Genomic DNA, 23,983 nt, shown 5'->3' with positions numbered 1-23,983 from the left:
ACCTCAGGCATTAATCCACATAACTATCTTTATGATATTACTCATGCAGAGAAAGATGGCACTAACATGAGTCATGGAGAGGAGACAGAAGCAGCTGCTTGTCCTCGATTCTAGTCACGAAGTCGTGCATAAGTCTGTTTGGCATCTCCCTGCTCGAAATTGCTTCAGACCAGGACTGAACGGAATGGAATTTGAACACTAGGTCCAGCACACTGCATGGCACTTGGTGGCCAGCATGCTAGTCCACCCAAGAATCTCTTCAATTTCTAGAAGTAACTGGATTTAATCATGAGGTTTCAGCTCCCTGATGGCTCAGCTGGAAGACACAGTGAGGGTGCTACAGTGCCCAGGAGCTAGGGAGAATAGAGAAAAGTTTTGCTCTTCATTATTCTCCAGCAACTGCTGCAGGAAAGTGCACCTGAATCCACAGGACATCCCAACACCACCACCATCATCTCCCCCCACCCCACATACCCCCAGTAAAATAGCCTAACATCCACTTTAAAGACCCGCACAAGAATGGTAATCCTCCACTGAGTATTCAGGGCTATGGCAATGCCCATAACTATTTGTATTTTGCTCCAAAAAGCCTCAAAGTCAGCAATCTCCTAAACTAAAATTTATTCTATTCCATCAGCAAATAAAAACCACAGACACACAGATTACCTTAACACAGCCCTGTCAAAACAATCTTGAGAAGGGAAAAAAATTTAAATTATAAATGGTTTCACAACACATTTCTTTCTATTAGCAGTGGATGCTTTGTTCAAATTCCTCATCAACATCCTATATACATCATGTACAACATTATCACTGGATTGTGCACCTGATGTGCACAGAATTGTTCAAGGTTACAGTGGAGCCTTGATTAACTGCTGCATTGAGGCCCCTCTCTCCCCCTTACCACACCCAATGGATAACAGAGACTAGCAAATAATCAAATCCAGCCCCACCACTTAGTCTGACAAGTGAGCTTTATAACCAATGAATTACCTTTTAGTAAGCAAACAGAGCAGCCACTTGGCAAACAGGTTCCACAAACAGTAAGTGAAACAATAACTATACAATCGCTTTTGCTGGTGGTGTTGGTTGGGTGAGCAATGTTGGCAAGGACATTGAACTACTGGCTCTTCGAATAGTGCCATGACATTCAGCTGAGAAGGCAGAGATGGAGATTTAATGTCTCATCCGAAAGAAGTCAACTCGAACAATGCAGCTCCTTCTCAGTATTTCAATGCAATGCCAGCCTAGATTATATGCTCAAATCCTGGAGTGGAGTTTAACCCAAAACCTTCTGACTCAGAGGCAAGTGAGCTGCTTATAATTATTCTACATTTTTATTCATTCTTGGGATGTGCACGTTGCTGGCAGATTTAGCGTTTTATTGCACAGCCCTAGTTGCCCTCGAGAAGGCGGCAGTAAGCCTTCTTCATAAACCACTGCAGTCCACGTGGCGAGGATGCTCCCACAATGCTGTTAGGTGGGGGTTCCAGGATTTTGGCCCAGCAATGAAGGAATGGCAATATATAGCCAAGTTAGGATGGTGTGTGACTTGCACAGGAACCTGGATGATGCTGTCATGCATCTGCTGCCCTGGTCTTTCTAGGTGATGGACATTGCTGGTCAGGAGGTTGCACCGAAGAAGCCCTGGTGGTTTAGCTTCTCTTCTTCTTCTTTGGCCTCCTTGTCTCTAGAGGTGATCAGTGGCTTGTGATGCAGCGCCTGGAGTGGCTATAAAAGGACAATTCTAGAGTGACAGACTCTTCCGCCGGCGCTGCAGATAAAATTGGTTGCCGGGGCTGTTACACAGTTGGCTCTCTCCTTGCGCTTTTGTCTTTTTTCCTGCCAACAGCTAAGTCTCTTCCACTCACCACTCTTTAGCCCCGCCTTTATGGCAGCCCGCCAGCTCTGGCGATCATTGGCAACTGACTCCCACGACTTGTGATCAATGTCACAGGACTTCAAGTCGCGTTTGCAGACATCTTTGAAGTGGAGGCAGGGACGGCCGGTGGGTCTGATACCAGTGACAAGCCCGCTGTACAATGCGTCCTTGGGGACCCTGCCATCTTCCATGTGGCTCACATGGCCAAGCCATCTCAAGCGCCGCTGACTCAGTAGGGTGTATACGCTGGGGATGTTGGCCGCCTCGAGGACTTCTGCGTTGGAGATATGGTCCTGCCACCTGATGCCAAGGATTCTCTGGAGGTAGCGAAGATGGAATGAATTGAGATGTCATACGTTGTCCAGGCCTCGCTGCCATAGAGCAAGGTACTGAGGACACAGGCCTGATACACTCGGACTTTTGTGTTCCGTGTCAGTGCTCCATTTTCCCACATTCTCTTGGCCAGTCTGGACATAGCAGCGGACGCCTTTCCCATGCGCTTGTTGATACCTAATTGAGTTCTCTGCATGTTTAGATGAAACCCATTGTGTCTTTGAGATTGAAAGTGAAATATTCTCAAAAATCGACAGACTTTTGCTGGTTTCAGAAGTTCAAACTCCTGCTGAGTTCATAAATTGAAGCTTAAATATGAAAGCTCCTATAGTGAATTCTGCCAGTTGCTCCAAAACCAGATATGTAGTTAGCCTAACAGTCCAAGAACCCACTGTCCATGCAAAGTCAACTAAAAAGCCTCAGTTGCATTTAACTGGTTTGTGAAAAATTAAGCCTCAACTGCCACAAAAATACTAGTGGACGATAGTGCGAATAATTCAAGTCTGCTCTGTTTACTGCTGCACATTAAGAGTTAAAACAATTTGAAAATTTGGCAGTTACACACTCAAACATACACATTATAAGTGCTCACAAATTATGTTGTGAAGAAAAACAGCTTTGATCGAATGAGCTGAACATATTTCAGAGGCTGACAGCATACAATATTCCAGAAATCTAATCATTAGTTCTGGAATAATGTCAAAAAGAGCATCAAGGTAGCATAAACATAACATTTAAATAGGACAGAACCCAATATTTGTTAAAAAGGCGGGGAAATGCCCCTTTGCTGACCTGCTGCTGATGGTTCTCCATTCCATTACTGGCAAAGTCAAACACTGTGCCTCCACTATCCACCACCGCTGATGTCATAGCACATTCCCTGGGGCCTCTATGGGTGCTGTAAACAAACTTTCCTCACACAGCAGTGTACTGCACTCAGTGTCTCCCAAAACTGAAAAGACCCTTTCGTTTTGGGCACGCACAGAATAACACAGCACTTAACGGAAGCGTTCTTCAAAACATAACACAACAAAAAATTGTGCAGCACAGAAGTAAGTCCCCCCGGAGTTTCCTTTCTGGATCCCACTTCCTCAGTTTATAACTTCAGGAAAATGTCATTCTGGTAAAGTGGAACTTCTGCGAAAGGTTACTGTACCTGCAAAAGAACAAAAAAAAGCATGTTAATTTAATGGCTTTTGAAGACCATGCACAAAGAGAGAAAAAAAACAAAAACTTTTAATTTCAGATTTTAAAAAAAATTTGACATTCTTACTGTAATAAGACCGGAAACACTCAGACACTTTCTGCATCTAAACTTTATTTTGACCTGAAAGAATCGGTATTGTTGAGTGTTGTTGAAATTTGTTGCCGAGACGAGTGAACCACTATTTATGCCTGCATACAGACTTTAAAAAAAAAGTTGAAGAACAACAGAGGGCACCAATGAGTAGAGTGCCCACAGGCCATTGCAACACTAAACAAGCTCTGCATTGATGTAGTAAGGGCAGTGACGCTTTATTCAGATCAGGTAATTGATAGAGTTGATCAAATGGAACAAACCCTATTAAACACAAGATTAAACTTCAATGGTGCTGAAGACTAACATCCTCATTGTGCTTTTTTTTTTTTAAAAACAGCCCTCAAAATGAATTTAGGAAGCAACCACAAGTTAGTTATGCACTTTTAAATTTTATAATTTCTTTCTCCCTTAGCAATCACAGAAATATCATGACAAAATTGGTTTTGGATCAAGACCATAAGGCTAGAGAGTTTAGTAGTTCCTTTTGCTTGGTTGAATTCCATGTTGTATTACCACTACGGTATAAACATCAGGGGAAAGGCAAAGATCAAACTGATAAAAACACGGTCATATTTCTCTAACAGTATAGCCTGTAAACTATAATAGTGCCCTGTTCAGCACCGGACTTACCCGGCCACCACCTGCAGTTTTTATAATTGATCTACCAAGTGGCAAATGCTAAAGATTCTTCAGTACAGGTCAGAAAAACCAAAGAATCATAGATGCTCATAACACATAAGGGGACAATTCAGTCAATTGTTAACTTAATGCCTTTTGAAGGCAATATACAAAGAGAAAGAACCAAAATTAACTTCATGTTTCAGATTTTTAAATGTATCCTTACTGTAATAACGCTGGAAATACTGCACTTTTAGTTTGTCTCAATTTTGGTTTTTAAAAAATAAGTGTAATACAGTTTTACTGCATGCAGATTTTTTTTTAAACTGTTAAGTTTAAAATGTAGTAGCAGCTAGATCCATTATCTTCACCCTCCCATTTCCTTCTCAGTAACTCAGGAATTTTACTGAGACCATTTTGAATGCTTAGCCCCAGTAACCCACAATTCCATGAAGCCAGGATGAAATGTAAGAAAGTAATCAGAAGTAGATAAAGATTGCAACCACAGAAATCCGATTGTCCGTAAATTGAACAGTGATGTTTCACTATAAAAATAAAGACCCCAGTGACAGCATCTGGTACTGTAACATAACTAAGCATCAAAACAGCAAAAACACAGTATGGAGGTTTTAAAAAAGTCAACTTTTTACAAGATTACCAACACTATCTATACTGGCTCATGGTCAAATCACCACATCTCCTCAGCTATTTTCCATTGCTTGACCCTCAAAAGTAGGCCTACTGATACCCTGCCCCTCAAACAGCTTGCAGATTCGCTCACTTTCCTAAACTGTCTCCAACTTGGTCTTTAGTTCTTTGATGCTCCAAGCTGACTGCACCTTTTATACAAGTGAACTTCATCCCATGACAGGGCCTCAAACTTTAAAGTTGGACTCTTGCATATTGTCTGCTCCCTATGCTTTGTTTACAATCAGGACACGTCTCCTAATCTTTTCCATGCCGAAGTGGCTTGAATTCCCTCCGTGTCAATTCGTATGCACATTTTGGCTGCTGCACTGGACCTGAGCCCATTACTATATCTTATTTCTTCTCTTAACTCTTCTTGGGCCCTTCTCCCCTGATTTCTCTCCTTCCTGTTACCTAGTTCCCCTTTTCATTTCTCCACTCTCAGGTATTTTGCCCCCCCACCCCCCAAAATACATACCCTAATGCCCACTAGTGGCTACTGTTATCAACCTCCCTCCTGTCCCACTTACCATACCCACCTTTGCCCCACTGAACTCTGCCAAAGAATCACCAATGAATGTCACACTCCACATTTCCTTCCAGAATGTCTTTTAGCAACAAACAAAGCTCTTGCCATCTAACACCTTAATGTGGATGACTGCACTGACATTGTGGCTTTGATGGAAACCTATGTCAGGCAAACCCCCGCCTGCCAAAACTGAGGCACACATTATTTTGCCACATAAACATTAAAACATAAAATTGCAAGCCCTGCCCGGAAAGACATTTCCATGGTAAGAGACAATGTTGAAACAATGGAGACTCTGCAGTTGCTCTCCAATACACAGAAGTGGTCAGACTAGTTTTAGTCAAATGGCTAGCTGACTGGGGCAGAGAAATTTGAGTCTCCAACAAGGGATGTGAAGAGACTGTTCCATATAAGGAACTAGTCACATGACTAACCTGCTGAGCACCCTGGGAGTTTTTTGAATTTGAACTCCCAAAGGAATTGCCAGGCAGAACGCCGTGTGCTCTCCTGGAACGAAGAACATCTCTCCTGCCTGCTATCTCTCAGGGAACTGAAACCATTAAAAACACGTGAAACTCAAACAAAGAAAGGTTTGCCACGTGAACAAAGGTTTAAGATGATTACTGGGCCCCAACGAAACACAAGACTATAACTTCAATCAAGGACTACAGCAAGCTTGAGAAAACTAATAAGATATTGCCTCAAACTGTTCTACTTATCTCTTCTATTCTTTTCTGTCCCTATCTTGCATGTTTATATCACGTGTACATGCTAGTGTGAGTGTATCATATATCCATAGGCGTGAACCGTATTAGAGTTTAAGTTTAAGGTTTAATAAATTTCATCTTTCCGCTTTAAACCAAAGAAAGCCTGTTTATGCTCAGTTCTTTGCCTGATAATTGGAAACTGTAAACACAGAATCACAATGGGAGAGCTCAAAACACCATGTGTCTAAAATTAAACCCTGTTACAATAAGACCAGGTGAAGATAGCAAGAGACCTCTAGACACATTGCTCACCTGGTTGTAACACTTGGTTCTCAAATGAGCCCTTTGCTGCTTGCCTGTACTTTACACCACTGGTTCCACCCAAAATACAACAACAGCCCTGATCACCAAATCATACCGGAGTCTCTTCCCTACTCCTCTTACCTTTTCCTCCTTCAAGCAAGTCAGCTTATTCCACATCTCAGATCCCTTTTAAAATCTTTGTTTTCTACTGTCCATCCAAGCTTCACTGCACTGAGTGACTCCTCACCCTTGAAGATTTCAATCTCAACTCACCTTGCCCTATTACTCTATTTCACTGTCCTCCTATCCTTCCTAAACATCTTCCTCCATATAAACATTCCGATCTATATTCACCAGCACCCCCTCAACATTGCCATCGCAATGGTGTCTCATTTTTATTAATTCATGGGATGTGGGCGTCACCGGCAAGCCCAGCATTTGCTGCCCATCCCCATATGCCCGAGAGAAGGTGGTGAGCTGCCTTCTTGAACCACTGCAGTCATTGTAGTGTAGGGAGGGAATCCATAGTGCTGTTGGGGAGAAAATCATAGGCAATGTCATCAATTCCTTGCATTCCACACACTCACAACACCCTAACCATTTTCAATCCACTTCCATCTTCATCCAGAATAAACTGTCCTTCAACTGCACTTTCAAATTCTGGTGCTCTGTTCATTGATATTTCTGCAGCTGTCAATATGCTGACACACTCCCTCACCTCCGCCTTTGATGCTCCTGTCCCCAATAACCTTAATTTCTCCCATTCTCATCATTCCCTTGCTATAGCCCCAAATTCAAGCTTTCAGACTGGAGTGTATCTGATTCCCTAGTTCAGAGATCCATCGCCAGATCTGACTGAATCACATTACGTACTAGCGGGACATGAGCTCTTTCGTCAAAACTGCTCAATATTCCAGGACCAACCTGGAATGTGAAGGCAACACACAGCTTTTCTCCATAACCAACCATCTCCTCAACACCCCCCACTGCCCACTCCACCCTCACTAACAAGGTGCAAATGGACTTCTTTATCATTAAGATTGAGACCATTCACTCAGCGGCCTCTGTGGCATCAGACCCTTCCTCATCCATCAAGCCAATTCTCCCCAAGAAACCCCTAGCCCTAAACTCCTGCATTTCTCTAGTTCCTCTATCTCAGCAATCCAGCAATGACTTCTCTTTCCACCCTTGCACCATTAACTCAATAGTCCCCTAATAATCTATCCTTGGCGCCCTTCTTTTCCTGATCTACGTGCTGTTCCTTGGCAACAACATCTGAAGAAATATGATTAGCTTCCATATATACACTGATGTCACCCATCACAACCTTTCCAGCACCTCTGTCAACCCCTCCACTGCCTCTGTCAAACTGCTTGTCTAATTATAAATCAGCTGTAATTTCCTCCAATTAAACACTGGTAAGACTGAAGCTATCATCTTCAGTCCCATCACAAGCTCATACCCCCACCACCGATTCCAACCTCCCTGGCCACTGTCTCAACTGGTCACAACCTCAGCATCCTATTCAAAGCTGAGCTGAGCTTCTGATCGCATATCCTCTCCATCACAGGGCATCCACCCCAATATCACCCAGCTCTACTTCTGCCTCAGTCCATCTACTCCAAAACACTTGTCCATGCCTTTGTCACCTCCAGACTTCACTATTCAAATGCTGTCGTAACCAGTCTACCATCTTCCATAAACTTCAACTCATCCAAAATTCGACTGCATATATCCTATTATGCATCAATTCGCATTCTCCCATTACCTTTTGCTACCTACATTGCCTCTCAGTCCCCCCAACACCTCCAACTTAAAATTAACGTATTTAAATCCCTTCATGGCCTCACTCCTCCCTAGATCCGTAACTTTCACCAGATCCGCAACCCTCCAAGAACTCCAAGTTCCTTCAAATCTAGCTTCTTTTGCACCACCACTCCTCTTTTGCTACACTATTGGTGGTTGTGCCTTCAACCATCTGGGCTCTACACTCTGAAATTGCCTCCCTAAATCTCCTCGTCTTGCTACCTCCCAGGTCCTCCTTAACAGTCACCTCTGCGACCAAGATCACCTTTTGGGTCACTCCTCCTAAAATCTCCTCCTTTAACTCAGCATCATTTTTGGTCTGATTGAACTTCTGTGTTTTTCTACATTAAAAGGTGCAATATAAATGCAAGTTGTTGTTGTCGGAGTGCTTTAAAAAAAAAAATTGCAGAACATCCAAATCAGAATAATTTTACTTGGTAAAAATCATTGTTTTTCCTACATTCATATAATGAACAGGCACCACAACAGTATTTGTAGTAGGTCCAAAAATACCACCCTACAGTTTAGCCAACCACCTATTCAGCATTAAGACTTGTGCCAGACAATATTTCACTGATGGATGGAACACCTGGGCTTATTCCAGTCACCTAAGACTTGTGACCCGATACTACCATCACTTGTTTTTGGTCCTGCTCCTGCTGCCTGGTCAGAGGAAGCTGTCCAAAACATTTTCTGCCTTTTCAGTTAGTTTGGGAGGGTGACAGATCCGGTCACCTCTCGAACACAATTTCAACAGCGCTTGAGCTAACCAGCAGCCATCATTCAGCTCAAGGGCCGCCTTTTCCACACTGATGATGCTTAACCTCTTTGAGTAGCTGTCGACAACAGAACTACAAGATTCAGCTAACTGAAGGGAAACGCCATGACCCATTTACGGCAAAATTCGCAAACTGTATGATTTAAACAGTAAAGTTCAAAAGACACAGTGACTACAACTATCACAGAGAAAATGCGAGGATCTGTTATTAAGAAAATAGTAGCATGACATGTAGAACATCATAATATAATCAAGCAGCGGCAAGATGGTTTTATGAAAGGGAAATCGTGTTTGACAAGTTTATTAGAGTTCTTTGAGGATGTAACAAGCAGAGTGGATGAAGGAAAACCAAGAGATGCAGTATATTTGGATTTCCAAAAGGCATTTGATAAGGTGCCACATTAAAGGTTACTGCACAAGATAAGAGTTCATGGAGTTGAGGGTAATATAGATAGAGCATTGGCTAACTAACAGGAAACAGAGAGTCGGGATAACTGGGGAATTTTCAGGTTGGCAAACTGTACCTAGTGGGATGCCACGGATCGGTGCTGGGGCCTCAACTATTCACAATCTATATTGATAATTTGGAAGCAGGGACCCAGTGTATTGTAGCCAAATTTGCAAATGATATAAAGATAGGTAGGGAAGCTAGTTGTGAGGAGGACATAGAGTCTGCAAAGGGATATAAGATAGGTTAAGTGAGTGGGCAAAAATTTGGTAGATGGAGTATAATGTGGAAAAATGTGAGGTTGTCCATTTTGGTGAGAAGAATAGAAAAACAGATTATTTAAATGGAGAGCGACTTCAGAATGCTGCAGTACAGAGGGACCTGGACATCCTTGTACATGAATCACAAAAATTTGGCATACCGGTAATTAGGAAGACAAATGGAATGTTGGCCTTTATTGCAAGGGGGATGGAGTATAAAAGTAGGGAAGTTTTGATATAACCTTACAGGGCATTGATGAGACCACACCTTGAGTACTGTGTACAGTTCTGGTCCCCTTACTTGAGGGAAATAATTGCATTGGAAGCAGTTCAGTGAAGGTTCACTAGGCTGATTCAGAGAATGAAAGGGTTGGTCTTATGAGGAAAGGTTGAGCAGGCTGGGCCTTATCCTCAGTGGAGTTTAGAAGAATGAGAGGTGATCTTATTGAAACATATAAGATTGTGAGTGGACCTGACAGAGTAGATGCTCAGAGGATGTTCCCCTCATGGGAGAATCCACAACAAGGGGCACAGTTTAAAATGAAGGGGTCTCCCACTTAAGACAGAGATGAGGAGGAATTTCTTCTCTGAGGGTGGTTATGGTTAATCTTTGGAATTCTCTTCCCAGAGAGCAGCAAGGCTGGGTCTTTGAAAATATTCAAGGCTGAGTTAGACAGATGTACGCAAGAGTCAAGGTTTATGGTGGGGGGGGGGCGAAGGAAAGTGGAGTTAAGGCCACAATCAGATCAGCGATGATCTTATTGAGTGGCAGAGCAGGCTCAAGGGGCCGAATGGCCTACTCCTGCTCCAATTTCTTATGTTCTTATCCTGTGCTGGTAAACTTGCTTCCTGTTTTGTGGTAGAAAGCACCGTTACAGAAGACGACCTCCCAGAGTTCTGCTTTTCTGAGTGAAGTGTAGTAGGATTTGCAAGTCATTTCACACCAACGTAACAGGTGTACTGTAAAATGTCTTTGAGTGGGATAGCATTTAAACAAAGCCCATGTTAGGATTTGAAATACTTCATGGCTCCTTTCATGCATTTCAAGTAATGTTGCCCATTTTAAATCTGTATTACTTCAATGAAGTCCATCTGACCTTGAAGAACCTTGTCTACATCATGGCTGTCTAAAATATAAATAAAAGAATAAAGCCTCAATATCTGTATGAGTTCAGGTACAATTCAGAAACTCTGCTGACAGTGAAAATCAGTTAACTGAGAATCCACATCAGTTTCCCATTAGGAATATTACGAGAGATCCAGTGCAGATATTTAACCATGAACAGAAAAATGACTGCTTAAACACCAAAACTGCCCTGCTTCACTAAAAAATAATTGACCCATATCCCTAGTGTCAGGCTTGCGTATCATTCAATTCCATCGTACCACAGACAGCAGTCAAAGCAGTGATAAAAGCAAATAAAGTATCTGCAACATTTAAAAAGATATCCAGCTGCCTACTCTTGGAACCTCTGCAGTTCACAAAATGTGCTCATGATAAGAAAGGTTTCCTACATTACAAACTGATTACACTTCAGAAAAAGTACTTAATTGTCTGTGAAGTGTTTTGGGCGTCTCGAGGTCATGAAAGGTTATATATAAATGCAAGTCTTTCTTTCATTGAGTGGAAGGGGCCATTGATTCTTCACTGGTCATCTGCCACAGTCCTAAAGTCCAATTTGTCTCAGTGCCTTTTTTCTTTTTTAGGTAGGGAAAGGATCATAGTGAACAAGATGTATTTCTATAGTGCCTTTTACATAGTAAAGATCCCAAGGTGTTTCACAGGAGTTTTATCAAACAAAATTTTACACCAAGCCACATAAGGAGACATCAGGACAGGTAACCATAAGCTTGGTCCAAGTGGTAGGTTTTAACGAGTGTTTTAAATGAGGAGAGAGAGGTAAAGCAGCAAAGAGGTTTAGTAAGGGAATTCCAGAGCTCAGGACCTAGACAACTGAAGGCACAGCCACCATTGGTGAAGTGATTAATAATTGGTGACGAGCAAGAGGCCAGAACTGGCAGAGAACAGAGATCCATCAACTCCTACTAGATTGTGGTCAGGAGGAGAACAGGGGCAGCTTTGGTTGTAAGCCCCATCACCCACTCTTGCCCCGTCCTTCCCCAATCACCATGATGGTATCAGAACTCATTAAACAGAACAGTCATGCACACCGGAAGTGCGATGATGCAACAAACATGAACTAATTCTGAAGAGTTATGAAAATTGACTTTGTCTTTTAAAAAATGCACCTTAATTTTAAAATGTTCGATGGTCCAAAATAATCGCCAAAGGAAAAGGGATTGTGTATTCAAACTGTCTAACAAAGACAAAGGACAAATCTTCAAAGCTAAGAGGTGTCAATTACACCCCATCCTAAAAGCATTCCAGAATTGAATGGCTTTTACTGAAACAAAGGTGGTGTGAAGTAGCCACATCCTGGGTCATTCTGCAATCACATGGGGAAGAGATGACAACGTCTGCTACCAGGTGGTGAGAGGTGACATAGTTTGAGGAGGGCGAGTGAGGGCGAGTGAGGGCGAGTGAGGGCGAGTGAGGGCGAGTGAGGGCGAGTGAGGGCGAGTGAGGGCGAGTGAGGGCGAGTGAGGGCGAGTGAGGGCGAGTGAGGGCGAGTGAGGGCGAGTGAGGGCGAGTGAGGGCGAGTGAGGGCGAGTGAGGGCGAGTGAGGGCGAGTGAGGGCGAGTGAGGGCGAGTGAGGGCGAGTGAGGGCGAACATCCTAACAGCTTGTGTTCAAGCCAAGCCAGAAGGCACATGCCCTGCTGCAAAATCCTACATCTACATGATACAGCAGTGAGAACTAGAAGTGGCCCACAGTCTTCAACTGAACCTCAGAAGGCATTCGAGAAGGTGCCACATGAAAGGTTATTGCACAAAATAAGAGCTCACGGTATTGGGGGTAATGTATTAGCATGGATTGAGGATTGGCCAACACACAGAAGACACAGAGTCAGGATTAATGGGTCTTTTTCAGGTTGGAAAGCCGTAACTAGTGGGGTGCCACAAGGATCGGTCCTAGGGGCTCAACTATTTACTAAATATATCAATGACTTGGAGGAAGGGACAGAGTGTAGTGTATCCAAATTTGCTGACGATACAAAAATAGGTGGGAAGGTATGTTGTGATGAGGACACAAAGAATCTGTAAAGGGATATAGACAGGTTAAGTGAGTGGGCAAAAACTTGGCAGATGGCGTTCCCACATTGAAAGTGTGAGGTCATCCACTTAGGTAGGAAGAATAAAAAGGCAGATTATTTAGATGGAGAAAGACTACAAAATACTGCAGTACCGAGGGATCTGGGTGTTCTTGTACATGAAACACAAAAAGTTAGCATGCAGGTGCAGCAAGTAATTAGGAAGGCAAATGGAATTTTGGCCTTTATTGCTCAGGGGTTAGAGCTTAAAAATAGGGAAGTCTTGTTATAACTGTACAGGGTGTTGGTGAGGCCACACCTGGAGTACTGCGTACAGTTTTGGCCCTCGTATTTAAGGATATACTAGCATTGGAGGCAGTTCAGAAAAGGTTCACTAGGCTGATTCCCAGGATGAAGGGGTTGTCTTATCAAAAACAGCTGAACAGGTTAGGCCTTTATTCATTAGAGTTTAGAAGAATGAGAGGTGATCTTATTCAAACATATAAGATTCTAAGGGGGCTTGACAAGGTAGATGTTGAGAAGATGTTTCCAATAGTGGGGGAATCTCGAACTAGGGGACATAGTTACAGAATAGGGGGGCACACATTTAAAACTGAGATGCAAAAGAATTTCTTCTCTCAGAGGGTGGTGAATCTCTGGAATTCTCTACCTCAGAGGGTTGTGGAGGCTAGGTCGCTAAATGTATTTAAGCAGAAGGTAGATAGATTTTTGAAATCTCGGGAGTCGAGGGTGATGCGGAGCAGGCCTAAAAAAGGAGTTGAGACCTAGGACAGATCAACCATCATCTTAATGAATGGCGGGGCAGGCTTGAGGGGCTGAATGGCCTGCTCCTATTTCTTATGAATCTTTAATTAAGAGAGAAATCTACAATCATATCAGGCCTGCACCCATCGAGGACTTGATTTCCAAGAGAATCCAACAGGTTTACTGTGACCTCCGCTCCACTAAAAGTCACCTTTCTTTTTTCCCTCTCCATCTGTCTCTTCTCCTGTGTGTGAGCGCATGTGGATGCGGTTGCCACAATTTCAGGACAAGACTTATTGATCAATAAACAATTGATTTTCTGTTTTTTTAAAACCTACAAGAAAACCTCTAACTGTCTGTGAATTTGAAAAATAAAACCCCAAGGGGCTAAACTCTAACAAAAATAAACTTGCTGCAGTCAGGTGAGGAGTTGAACAGTGGGAACCACCCACGTCGCAACAAGTGGTCGTAACAGAACAAAAGTGAAAGAAAAACTAAAAGATTGATCACAATTCTCTAACAGTTTAATTCCTGAATCTGGCATAATGGGTGAGACCCCACTCCAAACTAAGAAATGCATAACACCTAAAAGAGGGAGTTCAACTACAACAACTTATTTATATAGTGCCTTCAACCTAATAAAAAGTCCCAGGACGCTTTACAGGAGTAACATAAAACAAAATTGAACACCGAGCCACTAAAAATACTTGAAGTTCTAAATATTTATGCAATAGTATACAAGGACACAAGACTATTTATAAATATAGAACACATGACGGGGAAAGCTTTCCTCCATGTCAGCTCGACCAAAATAGTTTATAAACAATGGGTTTATGATTTTTGTTGCACAGCTCAAGAGAAAATCTTTTCCACAGTGTGTGAATTCCTTGCAGATCACCGGCCAGTCATTTTCTAATAAACCTATAGTAACGAGATCACAAAGGAATTTAATACCTTTCCACAGAGATCACCTGGACCTGTGTGGAGACTTCAAAGCCTCCAAAATGCTTAACATTGAAAGTTCCAGGATCAGTAATTATTTTTAAAAAGGCCGCGGGGGAGTCAATTAAAAGCTGCACTGTAACCAAATCTCGTGGCTCAGACAAAATTTACAAATCACTCGAGCTTCACAGTTCTGGCTTAAGATGTTACCTGAAATCCTCAGTTAGGTGACAGGCTTGTAACATGCTACTAGCATGCCACATGGCGATACCTCAGAACAAATGTGATTTAAGGAGTTTTCTACCCTCTGCCTTTAATGAGATCAGAAATACAAGAAAACTGGCACAGTGCAGAAAAAAAACTATTGCTCGATATAAAGCAGTCAGATCACAAAGTGATTATCTCTCCTCTCCTGATCCTCCCTACCCTTCTCCCAGTACATATCCTGATAATCAATGCACACAATGGTCATAACAGAGCATTAGAAAATAGTTAGCTTGAATCTCACCAGACTCGTGTTACTTGGACACAGATTACAAATTTCCCCATGAATGAAGAGTCCAGTAAAAACACTGCATCACTTGTAACCTCGTTTGCCGCCAACACACTACCAAAGAGAAAATTCTTTCATCAGATGACCATTTTATTGGACTCTTTCCAGCCTCAAACACAGCACTCCCTAACATTCTGAAAGTTCATAATTATTCCAATGTTGTTCCTAAAAATTGTTGAGTGGGATCTGAACACTGGAAAACACATCGATGCAAAGCAATCAGAGAGGGAAATCTTTGGTCCCCTTTTAGAGTTTCAGTTCAAATTATACCTTTGCGGAACACCTCTGTTCAGTCTGCAAGCATGATCCCGAGCTTCGGGTCACTTGCCATTTTAATTCACCAGCCTGCTCTCACGCCCACTTTTCTGTCTTTGGCCAGCAATAGTGTTCCAGTGAAGCTCAACCTAAGCTTGAGGAATAGCACCTCAACTTCCGATTAGGCACTCTACAGCTTTCTGGACTCAACATAAAGTTCAACAATTTCAGAGCATGACTGCCATTTTTTTAAAATTTTAGTTTTTTTTTTAAATTTACTTAATTTTTATTTTATTTTTTTTTAACCATGTGCCTGTCTTAAACTTGTCTTTCACGTTTTTGCTTTCGGGCAGAGCTGTTCATTATTCTGTATTAACACTCTCTCTGTACTCATGCTTTCACTTTTACTGTAACAATTAGCACTCCCTTTTGCCTTTTCTTCCATGACATCTGTTGATGAAAGGTCACAGACATGAAACGTTAACTGTTTCTCTCTCTACAGATGCTGCCAGACATGATAACTATTTCCAGCACTTTCTGTTTTTTTTATTTCAAGTTATACCATTTGGTTTAGAAAGGTTTTGAAAAAGGTACTTTTTGCACTTTAGATTCTCTGCAAGGCCTATTAATATAGCTCACATTATTACATAACAAAGCTTTCTGTCCATGCGCTGTTCAAAAATACTGTAATTACAGGTACACTGCTGTGTAACTGCTAGCTTTTGTAATTTCTCTCAATATATATTGCAAATATTAGTCAGTCACTGTGTCAAACATTCTTACGTTCTTTTCAAATGATCAAGTATCGGAGATTAGACACTGCGCTGCCTCTTTTACTCACTTAAAAAGCCATGCAAAACAACTCCTTGCCGTCTGTTGAAGTGAAATGCAATCAAGAGATCTGGGTAAGACATTGTTTCAGGTGTCACCAGATCAGCTGAAAATTGCTGGATTTTACAACTGCAACCTGTTTTTTTCTTTACTTATTTTGCACTGGAAATTAGGGGGCGGGGAGGCGGGGGAGGGGAGATAGAGAAGCAAAGTTAGATGTTTAAAATAAGCCCAAAGTTGTAAAACACTGCTTTGGGCATCCAAGTTGTAAAATGCTGTGTGTCTTTGCTGGTAAAAATGTTATTCTAAAATAATTCACAACTGCAGCCTAACTGTTCTCAAAATAAAATTTATAATCAAATCAATCTGTAAAATAACCAACCTCACAATCGACTGACAGAAATTCACAAAATTTTGCTTCAAATTTCCACCCCTCCCTTGCCTTTACGTGGCCCACCTCCAGTTCTTTTCTTCCTTCCCTGAATTTCTCTGCTGACAGGCTTTCCACTGATATCCATTACAAGCCCAAGCGTTTAGTGAAAGACCCATTTTCTCATATGCTTTGGAGCAGTCCACAACGATCTGGAGCTCAGTTCCAGAGCGAGCACATACGCAAGCGTCATCTGCATACTGAAGCTCGACGACTGAGGTTGGACTGATTTTGGTGTTGGATTGAAGGCAGAGTAGGTTGAACAGTTTCCCTTCTGCTCTGTATATTGTCTCCACGCCTGTGGGTAGATTGCTGGAAGCGAGTAAAATGGAGAAGAGTGTTGGGGCAATGACCCAGCATTGCTTGACCACAGTCTTGACGAAGATAGGGTCTGTGGTGGCTCTGTTGGTGAGGATCATTGCTTTCCAAGTATTCAGCAAAGCAAGCCAAGGTCCTCTTCCAACCAGCTCCCACAGCACATTTTCCATATCTTGGGAGCCTCCTCTTGAAGAAGGCAAACATAGACGACGAGAGTCATTATCACTCCAATATGCCAGCTCAGCCTTCGGCCGACTGAGTAAGAAAGTATTTGAGGTTCAGAATCCCAAATCAGAGACTAAGATCAGGGTTTACTGGACAGCAGTGATCCCTGCGTTCCTATATGCTTCAGAGACTTGGACAACGTACAGCAGGCACCTCAAAGCACTGGAGAAGTATGACCAGAGGTGCCTCCGCAAGATCCTCCAAATTCACTGCCAAGAAAGGCAGTCCAACAGCAGCGTCTTCTCCCAAGCCAACCTGCCCAGCATCGGGGCGCTAATCGCCCAAAACCAGCTCCACCCAGCAGGACATGTCGTTTACATGTCTGACACCAGACTCCCAAAGCTGCAGTTCTACTCATAACTTGGTCTCGGCAGAAGCCTCTCAGGAGGACACAGAAAATACTTCAGATACGTCCCAGAGCATCCCTGAAGAGATCCAACATCCCTGTCAACTCGTGGGAGTCCCTGGCTCATGACCGTCCTAGATGGAGAAAGCTCATTCAGGAAGGCATCGTACACCTCGATGGACTTGGTCAGGAACATGCGGAGGCAAAGTCCAGGCATCGGAGGGAGTGCACAAACCTCTATACTGCTCATCTAGCTGACCCTTCAAGCACCACCTGCCCCTCGTGGCAGAGTCTGCGGATCATGCAATGGACTTATCAGCCATCTGAGAGCCAATTGAACCGGAGTGGAAGCCAGTCACCCTCGATCCTGAGAGACTGCCTAAGAAAAAGATGACAAGCCCACTGACTCTCACTATTTATCCCTCAGTCAACATGACAAGAACAGATTATCTGGTCATTATCACGATGCTGTACACCAATTGGCTGCTGTGTTTCCTACATTACAACAGTGATTTCACTTTAAAAAAGTGTTTCATTGGATGGAAAGTGCTTTGAGGTGTCCGGTGTTCATGAAAGGCACTTTATAAATGCAAATCTTTATTTCGGTGATATTTGTTGAGCGATAGACATTGGCCAGGACACCAGGGATGCTCCCCTGCTCTTCTTTAAATAGCCATGGTATCTTTACGTCCATCTGAGAGGATCTCATCCTAAAAACAGTACCTTCAACAGTGCAGCACTCCCTCAATACTGTGCTGGAGTATCAGCCTAGATTTTGTGGTCAAGTCTCTGGAGCGGGGCTTGAACCCACAACCTTCTGACTCAGTCGTGAGCCATGGTTAACACAGATAAATACTGTAGTGTAATCAGTAAAATGAGAAAGATGCCATCAGACTAGTTGCACGTCACGAGTAAATCACTGAGCCAGACACATCAAAATGATCCCAGAATCAATCCACGTTTTGAACTAGATGATTCCGTTCGGGTAGCAAATTCAGCATCTCCGGGAACAGCTTAGGTACCTGCACCCGAACTGCTATCTAGTGATCACTGCTAAAAAATATGCATGTGGAGACTGAGGGAGATCAGTATCAAGCTAAGCTGTAACACACCCTCAATGCTGAACAGCATACCCACACTTCCTAGTTAGACTCTTGCATGAAGAAAGGCCATTTAAGCAAAGCAACACCATAACAAGTCACCAAATCACAACTTAATTCTGCAACCAATATTTAAATTATACATACCTTGCCACCATCACCTGATTCAAACCTTTCAGCCAGGGTTCCTCAACCTGCAACCATGACACTACAGCACTCTGCTCATCACTGCCTCCTGCACCACAAAGCATCTTCCCATCTCACATCATGGTTTCTTTTTAACTGCGTTTCTTCTGTTCATTTAATACTTTTTGCCCTTCATTTCTGATCAAGCTTCCTCAGGGTACCTGCCGTCCCCTGCTAAAAAGGCATAACCAGCTAATCTCCTTCTCGGTCTCTTAAGCCAATAGCTAAGAAACAACCTGTATTTACACAGCGCCTTTCGTGTAGCAAAATGCCCCGAGGCACTTCACAAGAGCGCCAACAAAATTTGACATCGAGTCTCATAAGGACATATAAGGGCCCAGGTAGGTTTTAAGGAACGTCTTAAAGGAGCAAAGAGAGGTAGAGAGTCAGAGATGTTTAGGGAGGGAATTCCAGGGCCTAGGCCCTTGGCGGCTGAAGGCATATCCATACAAGTGTGAACCATCAGCAGCCACTTTCCACTCTTCCCTAGATCCTCAAGGAAGCAGTTATTCTCTCCTTGGTAACTTTCAAACCAAGCTCAAAAATTACCTTGTGAGGAAATGCCCAAAAGAGGTGGAGGAGAAAATAAACAGGAGCTAAGAGGATGCAGAAAATTACCCTTTATTCAAATAGAAGTTTCAGAAATACAATCCCTCACTTATACATAGAAGGAAAGCATTTGATTAAACCTTCAAATAACCTACATTAAAATCTATTTATGTGGAGTTTTTAAAACTGGTGTAGAATCTTGCAATGTAGCAAGGGGTTATAAATTCTCAAGTCTATAATGAGAAATTGAATAGAACCATTGCAGTTCTAAACTTGATTCAGATATTGTCCTGGCCAGCAGACTGCAACATCCCAAAGCCATCAAAAACACTCTCAATCAGACTGCTCTTAATTCTTCTGTACAGCTGTCCTCCCACTCACAGCCGCCACCTCTCCTCTTACAATTATCAGACTACCCTTCTGCTGCAGTTTACACTCTGCATTTCTTCCACAGCTCTATACAATCAGATTGTGTTGGAGGGACTCTCCTCACTATGTGTCCATTTGACTGAATCTTTGTGTTCTACTGTCTCAGCACTCCGAGATCATGATTTCTCTGCCCACCCGCCGCCATCTCAAAGATAAATAATACAGCAGTGCTGTGAAACTCAATGCAGCTATGAAACTCAATACAGTTAAGTGGCTCTGTGTCATTGTCTATGAAGTTAAAAGTCCTAGAATCTAACAATTATGTCCAGTGATGCGAGGACATCGTTCCTCAACATATCACTACAATGAAGATGTTTGTCCCCCCCCCTCCCCAGTCTTATATGCACCATTGTGGTGAGGCACCAAGCAAACACCAAGCCTTTTGTCCACAGGGAGGGAGTAAACAAAAGGACGGTGACTCAGCAGGATTCTCTCACGTGCCTAGTGATTTGAACGCAACATTTGCAGAAATCTGGGAACCGCTTTTCTCTCAATAATGTGGACAGCCAATTGAAGAAAACAGGATGCTAACTTTAAAAAAAAATTATATTGTCACCCTCACCAGAAGTCCATCTTCAGAACTGAAAAGTGATTTCTACCGTTAAGCCATGAGGGCAATCAGCCAAACTATCCAGCAAAAGATCAGTAACTCAATATCTGGCTGCTCATTATACAATAATGGAAAAATCATTTATTTTTCTCTACCACCATCATTAAGTTATTAATTTCAATGTTGCTTAAGAGTATGCAAAGTACATAACTTAAAAATCAGTTAACAGCAGATCCTTTCAGAATTGGGTGGATAGCATTTCAACATGTTTTTGTATCCAATATTTCAGCTATTAATAGGGCAAGTAACATTTAGCTGAGACAAGAGGTAGCAGTATTATTCGAGTACTTGGCAAAGGCTGCAAGGCTTTGAACAAAGAACGGTGAATGGCAATTGTTCAAGGCATCAGACATTCTGGGTACTGGGCAGCACCTTAGGATGATGAGAAGACCCTTCATTTCTGGAACGTGGGCAAGTGTCCTGCGTGAAGTGAGAGAGAACGACCTCAACCTATCTTCCAATGGAATGGCACATAACTATCCATAATGTAGCCTGATTAGCAAACTTTATTGATCACATGTGCAAAATGGAAATGTCACAGTTCTAAAAAGAATTCTTCTGAAATTGGGCATCAATATACATTGTTGGAACAGAGTAGAGGAACCTTTACTCTGCATGCAATCTAAGCTAGAACTGGCCTGGCACAACGCAATACAAATACTGGATTAAAAATGTGGTATTGCGGGTGGTGGGGACGTGGGAGGCACAAGACAAATCATCCATCATCCTGACTAAGCAGAAAACGTAGCCAGCAATTTTAAAAAATTAGGTACCATCAGTAAAAGCTCACAATGAGAATGACCAACGTTTTAACTGAAGATTGGAAGTAATAGTATTGTAATAAGAGTGAGTTAAGAACGCAAGCTGTTCATCCTCAAAGACTCTCCACTGGTCCAGACTCAGGCAGGTAGAGGTTTGAGGTCTCTGCTTCCAATACACTGATAATAAACTCCCCAATCCAGAGGTTGGAGCAAATCCAACACATCACTACCTCCTCCTGAAACCTTTGGAATTCAGAAATATTTACAGCAGCTTCAAAGCATGATGGTTTCTCAATATTCAGATGGGGAGCCAATGCAAGACAAACTGCAACAAGAGCACAAAACATCACAAAAAGTATCTCAAGACATTATAGAGCATTACAAAAGATCTCAGGAAATCTAATTCACAAGATTCAAAGAGAGCAAAGTGATCAGTGCAGAACACCAAGAGATGACTGCTCTGGGTTTTGATCCTGTTTTTTTTATTCATTCATGGGAAGTGGGTGTCACTGGCAAGGCCAGCATTTGTTGCCCATCTTGAACTGCTGATGTCCATCTGCTGTAGGTACACCCACAGTGCTCCCTTAGGGAGGGAGTTCCAGGTTTTTAACTCATCAACAGTGAAAGAACAGTGATATTCCAAGTCGGGATGGTCTGTGGGTTGGAGGAGAACTTGCAGGTGATGGTGTTCCCATTCATATGCCGCCTTTGTTCTTCTAGGCGATAGAGGTCGAGGGTTTGGAAGGTGCTTGGTGCATTGCTGCAGTGCATCTTGTAGATGGTACACACTGCTGCCGCTGTGCACTGCTGGTGGAGGAAGTGAAATGTTTTAAGGTGGTGAATGGGGTGCCAATCATGCGGGCTTTGTCCTGGATGGTGTCGAGCTTCTTGAATGTTGTTGGAGCTGCACCCATCCAGGCAAATAAAAAGAGTACTTCATCACACTGACTTGTGCCTTGTAGATGGTGGACAGGCTTTGGAAGATTAGGTGGTGAGCTACTTGCCGCAGAATTCCCAGCCTCTGACTGCTCTTGTAGCCACAGTACTTATATGGCTGGCCCAGTTCAGTTTCTGGTCAATGGTAACTCCCAGGACGTTGATGGTGGGAGATTCAGCAACGGTAATGCCATCGAATGTCAAAGGGAGATGGTGAGAACTAGAGAAAAATTACAGCGCAAAAGGAGGCCATTCAGCCCATCATGTCCATGCCGGCTGGAAAAAAAAAATAGCCGCCCAATCTAATCCCACCTTCCAGCACCTGGTCCATAGCCTTGCCATTATAGCACTTCAGGTGCATGTCCAAGTACGTTTTACAAGAATTGAGGGTTTCTGTCTCCATCACCATTCCTGGCAGCGAATTTCAGACACCCACCACCCTCTGGGTTAAAAAGTTTTTCCTCACGCCCCCTCTAATCCTTCAACCAATCACCTTAAATCTGTGCCCCCTGGTAATTGACCTCTCTGCTCGGGGAAACAGGTCCTTCCTGTCTACTCCATCTAGGCCCCTCATAATTTTGTACACCTCTACTAAGTCACCCTCAGCCTCCTCTGTTTTAAGGAAAACAACCCTAGCCTATCCAATCTTTCCTCATAGCTGCCGCCTTCGTGCCCTGGCAACATTCTTGTAAATCTCCTCTGTACTCTCTCCAGAGCAATTATATCCTTTTTATAATGTGATGACCAGAACTATACACAATACTCCAACTGTGGCCTAACCAGCATTTTATACAGTTCCAGCATTATATCCCTGCTTTTGAATTCTATACCTTGGCCAATAAAGGAAAGCATTCCATATGCCTTCTTCACTACTCGATCTACCTATCCTGCCACCTTCAGGGATCTGTGGACATGCATTCCAAGGTGTTTCACTTCTTCTACCCCACTCAATATCCTCCCATTTATTGTGTATTCCCTCACTTTATTTGCCCTCTCCAAATGCATTACCTCACACTTTTCTGGATTGAATTCTATTTGCCACTTTTCCACCCACTCAACCAAAACATTGATATCATTTCTGCAGTCCATGACTATCCTCTTCCCGATCAACTACAAGGCCAATTTTTGTGTTATCTGCAAATTCCCCAATGATGCCTCTTACATTTAAGTCCAAATCATTAATATATACCACAAACAGCAATGGGCCCAACACTGAGCCCTGTGGAACAGGAGAGGTACCAGATGATTGGAGGTATGCTGACTATTCCTAATTAATCTGTGCCTAACTGACAGTTTATCCTGTCCCTCAGAACAGTTTCCAACAATTTACCCACCACCAAGGTAAAACTGACCAGCCTATAATTATTTGGCCTATCCCTCACACCCTTTTTAAACAATGGTACAACGACTTTTCATTCACAAAAACACCTGTCAACTACTACCCTTTGTTTTCTGTCCCTGGGCCAATTCTGGATCCAATCTGCCAAATTCCCCTGTATCCCATGGGCTTTCATTTTACTGACCTGTCTGCCATGCGGGACCTTGTCAAATGCCTTACTAAAATCCATGTAGACCATACCCACTGCACTACCCTCATCAATCCTCCTTATTACTTCCTCAAAAAACTCAATTAAATTCGTAAGACATGACCTTCCCCTAACAAATCCATGCGGATTATCCCCGATTAATCCATGCCTTCCTAAGTGGCAGTTTATCCTGTCCCTCAGAATAGACTCTAACCATTTACCCACAACCAAGGTCAAACTGACCAACCTGTAACTATTTGGCCTATCCCTCACACCCTTTTTAAACAATGGTACAGCGTTTCCGCACCTCCAATCGTCTGGTTACTTCTCTTGTACCTAGCGAGGATTTGAAGACGATCCTCAGAGCATCTGCTATTTCCTCCCTGGCCTCCTTTAACAACTTAGGATACAATCCATCC

General features: G+C 42.8%; 1 protein-coding gene across 4 annotated transcripts in view; it reads right to left on the bottom strand.

The window, feature by feature from the left end:
- LOC137375957 (ETS-related transcription factor Elf-2-like) overlaps window positions 1-23,983 on the bottom strand; it is a 165,097-nt gene that overhangs the window by 77,639 nt on the left and 63,475 nt on the right. For all 4 annotated transcript variants that reach the window (XM_068043757.1, XM_068043766.1, XM_068043746.1 and 1 more), the window contains exon 2: window positions 3,008-3,371. In XM_068043757.1, coding sequence (XP_067899858.1) covers window positions 3,008-3,085 — 78 coding nt within the window. In that variant the 5' untranslated portion in view covers window positions 3,086-3,371. The remainder of the gene's footprint in view (window positions 1-3,007; window positions 3,372-23,983) is intronic.

Source organism: Heterodontus francisci, chromosome 1, assembly GCF_036365525.1.
Source record: "Heterodontus francisci isolate sHetFra1 chromosome 1, sHetFra1.hap1, whole genome shotgun sequence".
NCBI lineage: Eukaryota > Metazoa > Chordata > Chondrichthyes > Heterodontiformes > Heterodontidae > Heterodontus > Heterodontus francisci.
The sequence above is the reverse complement of the archived record's forward strand: the minus strand, read 5'-3'. Positions and strand labels throughout refer to the sequence as shown.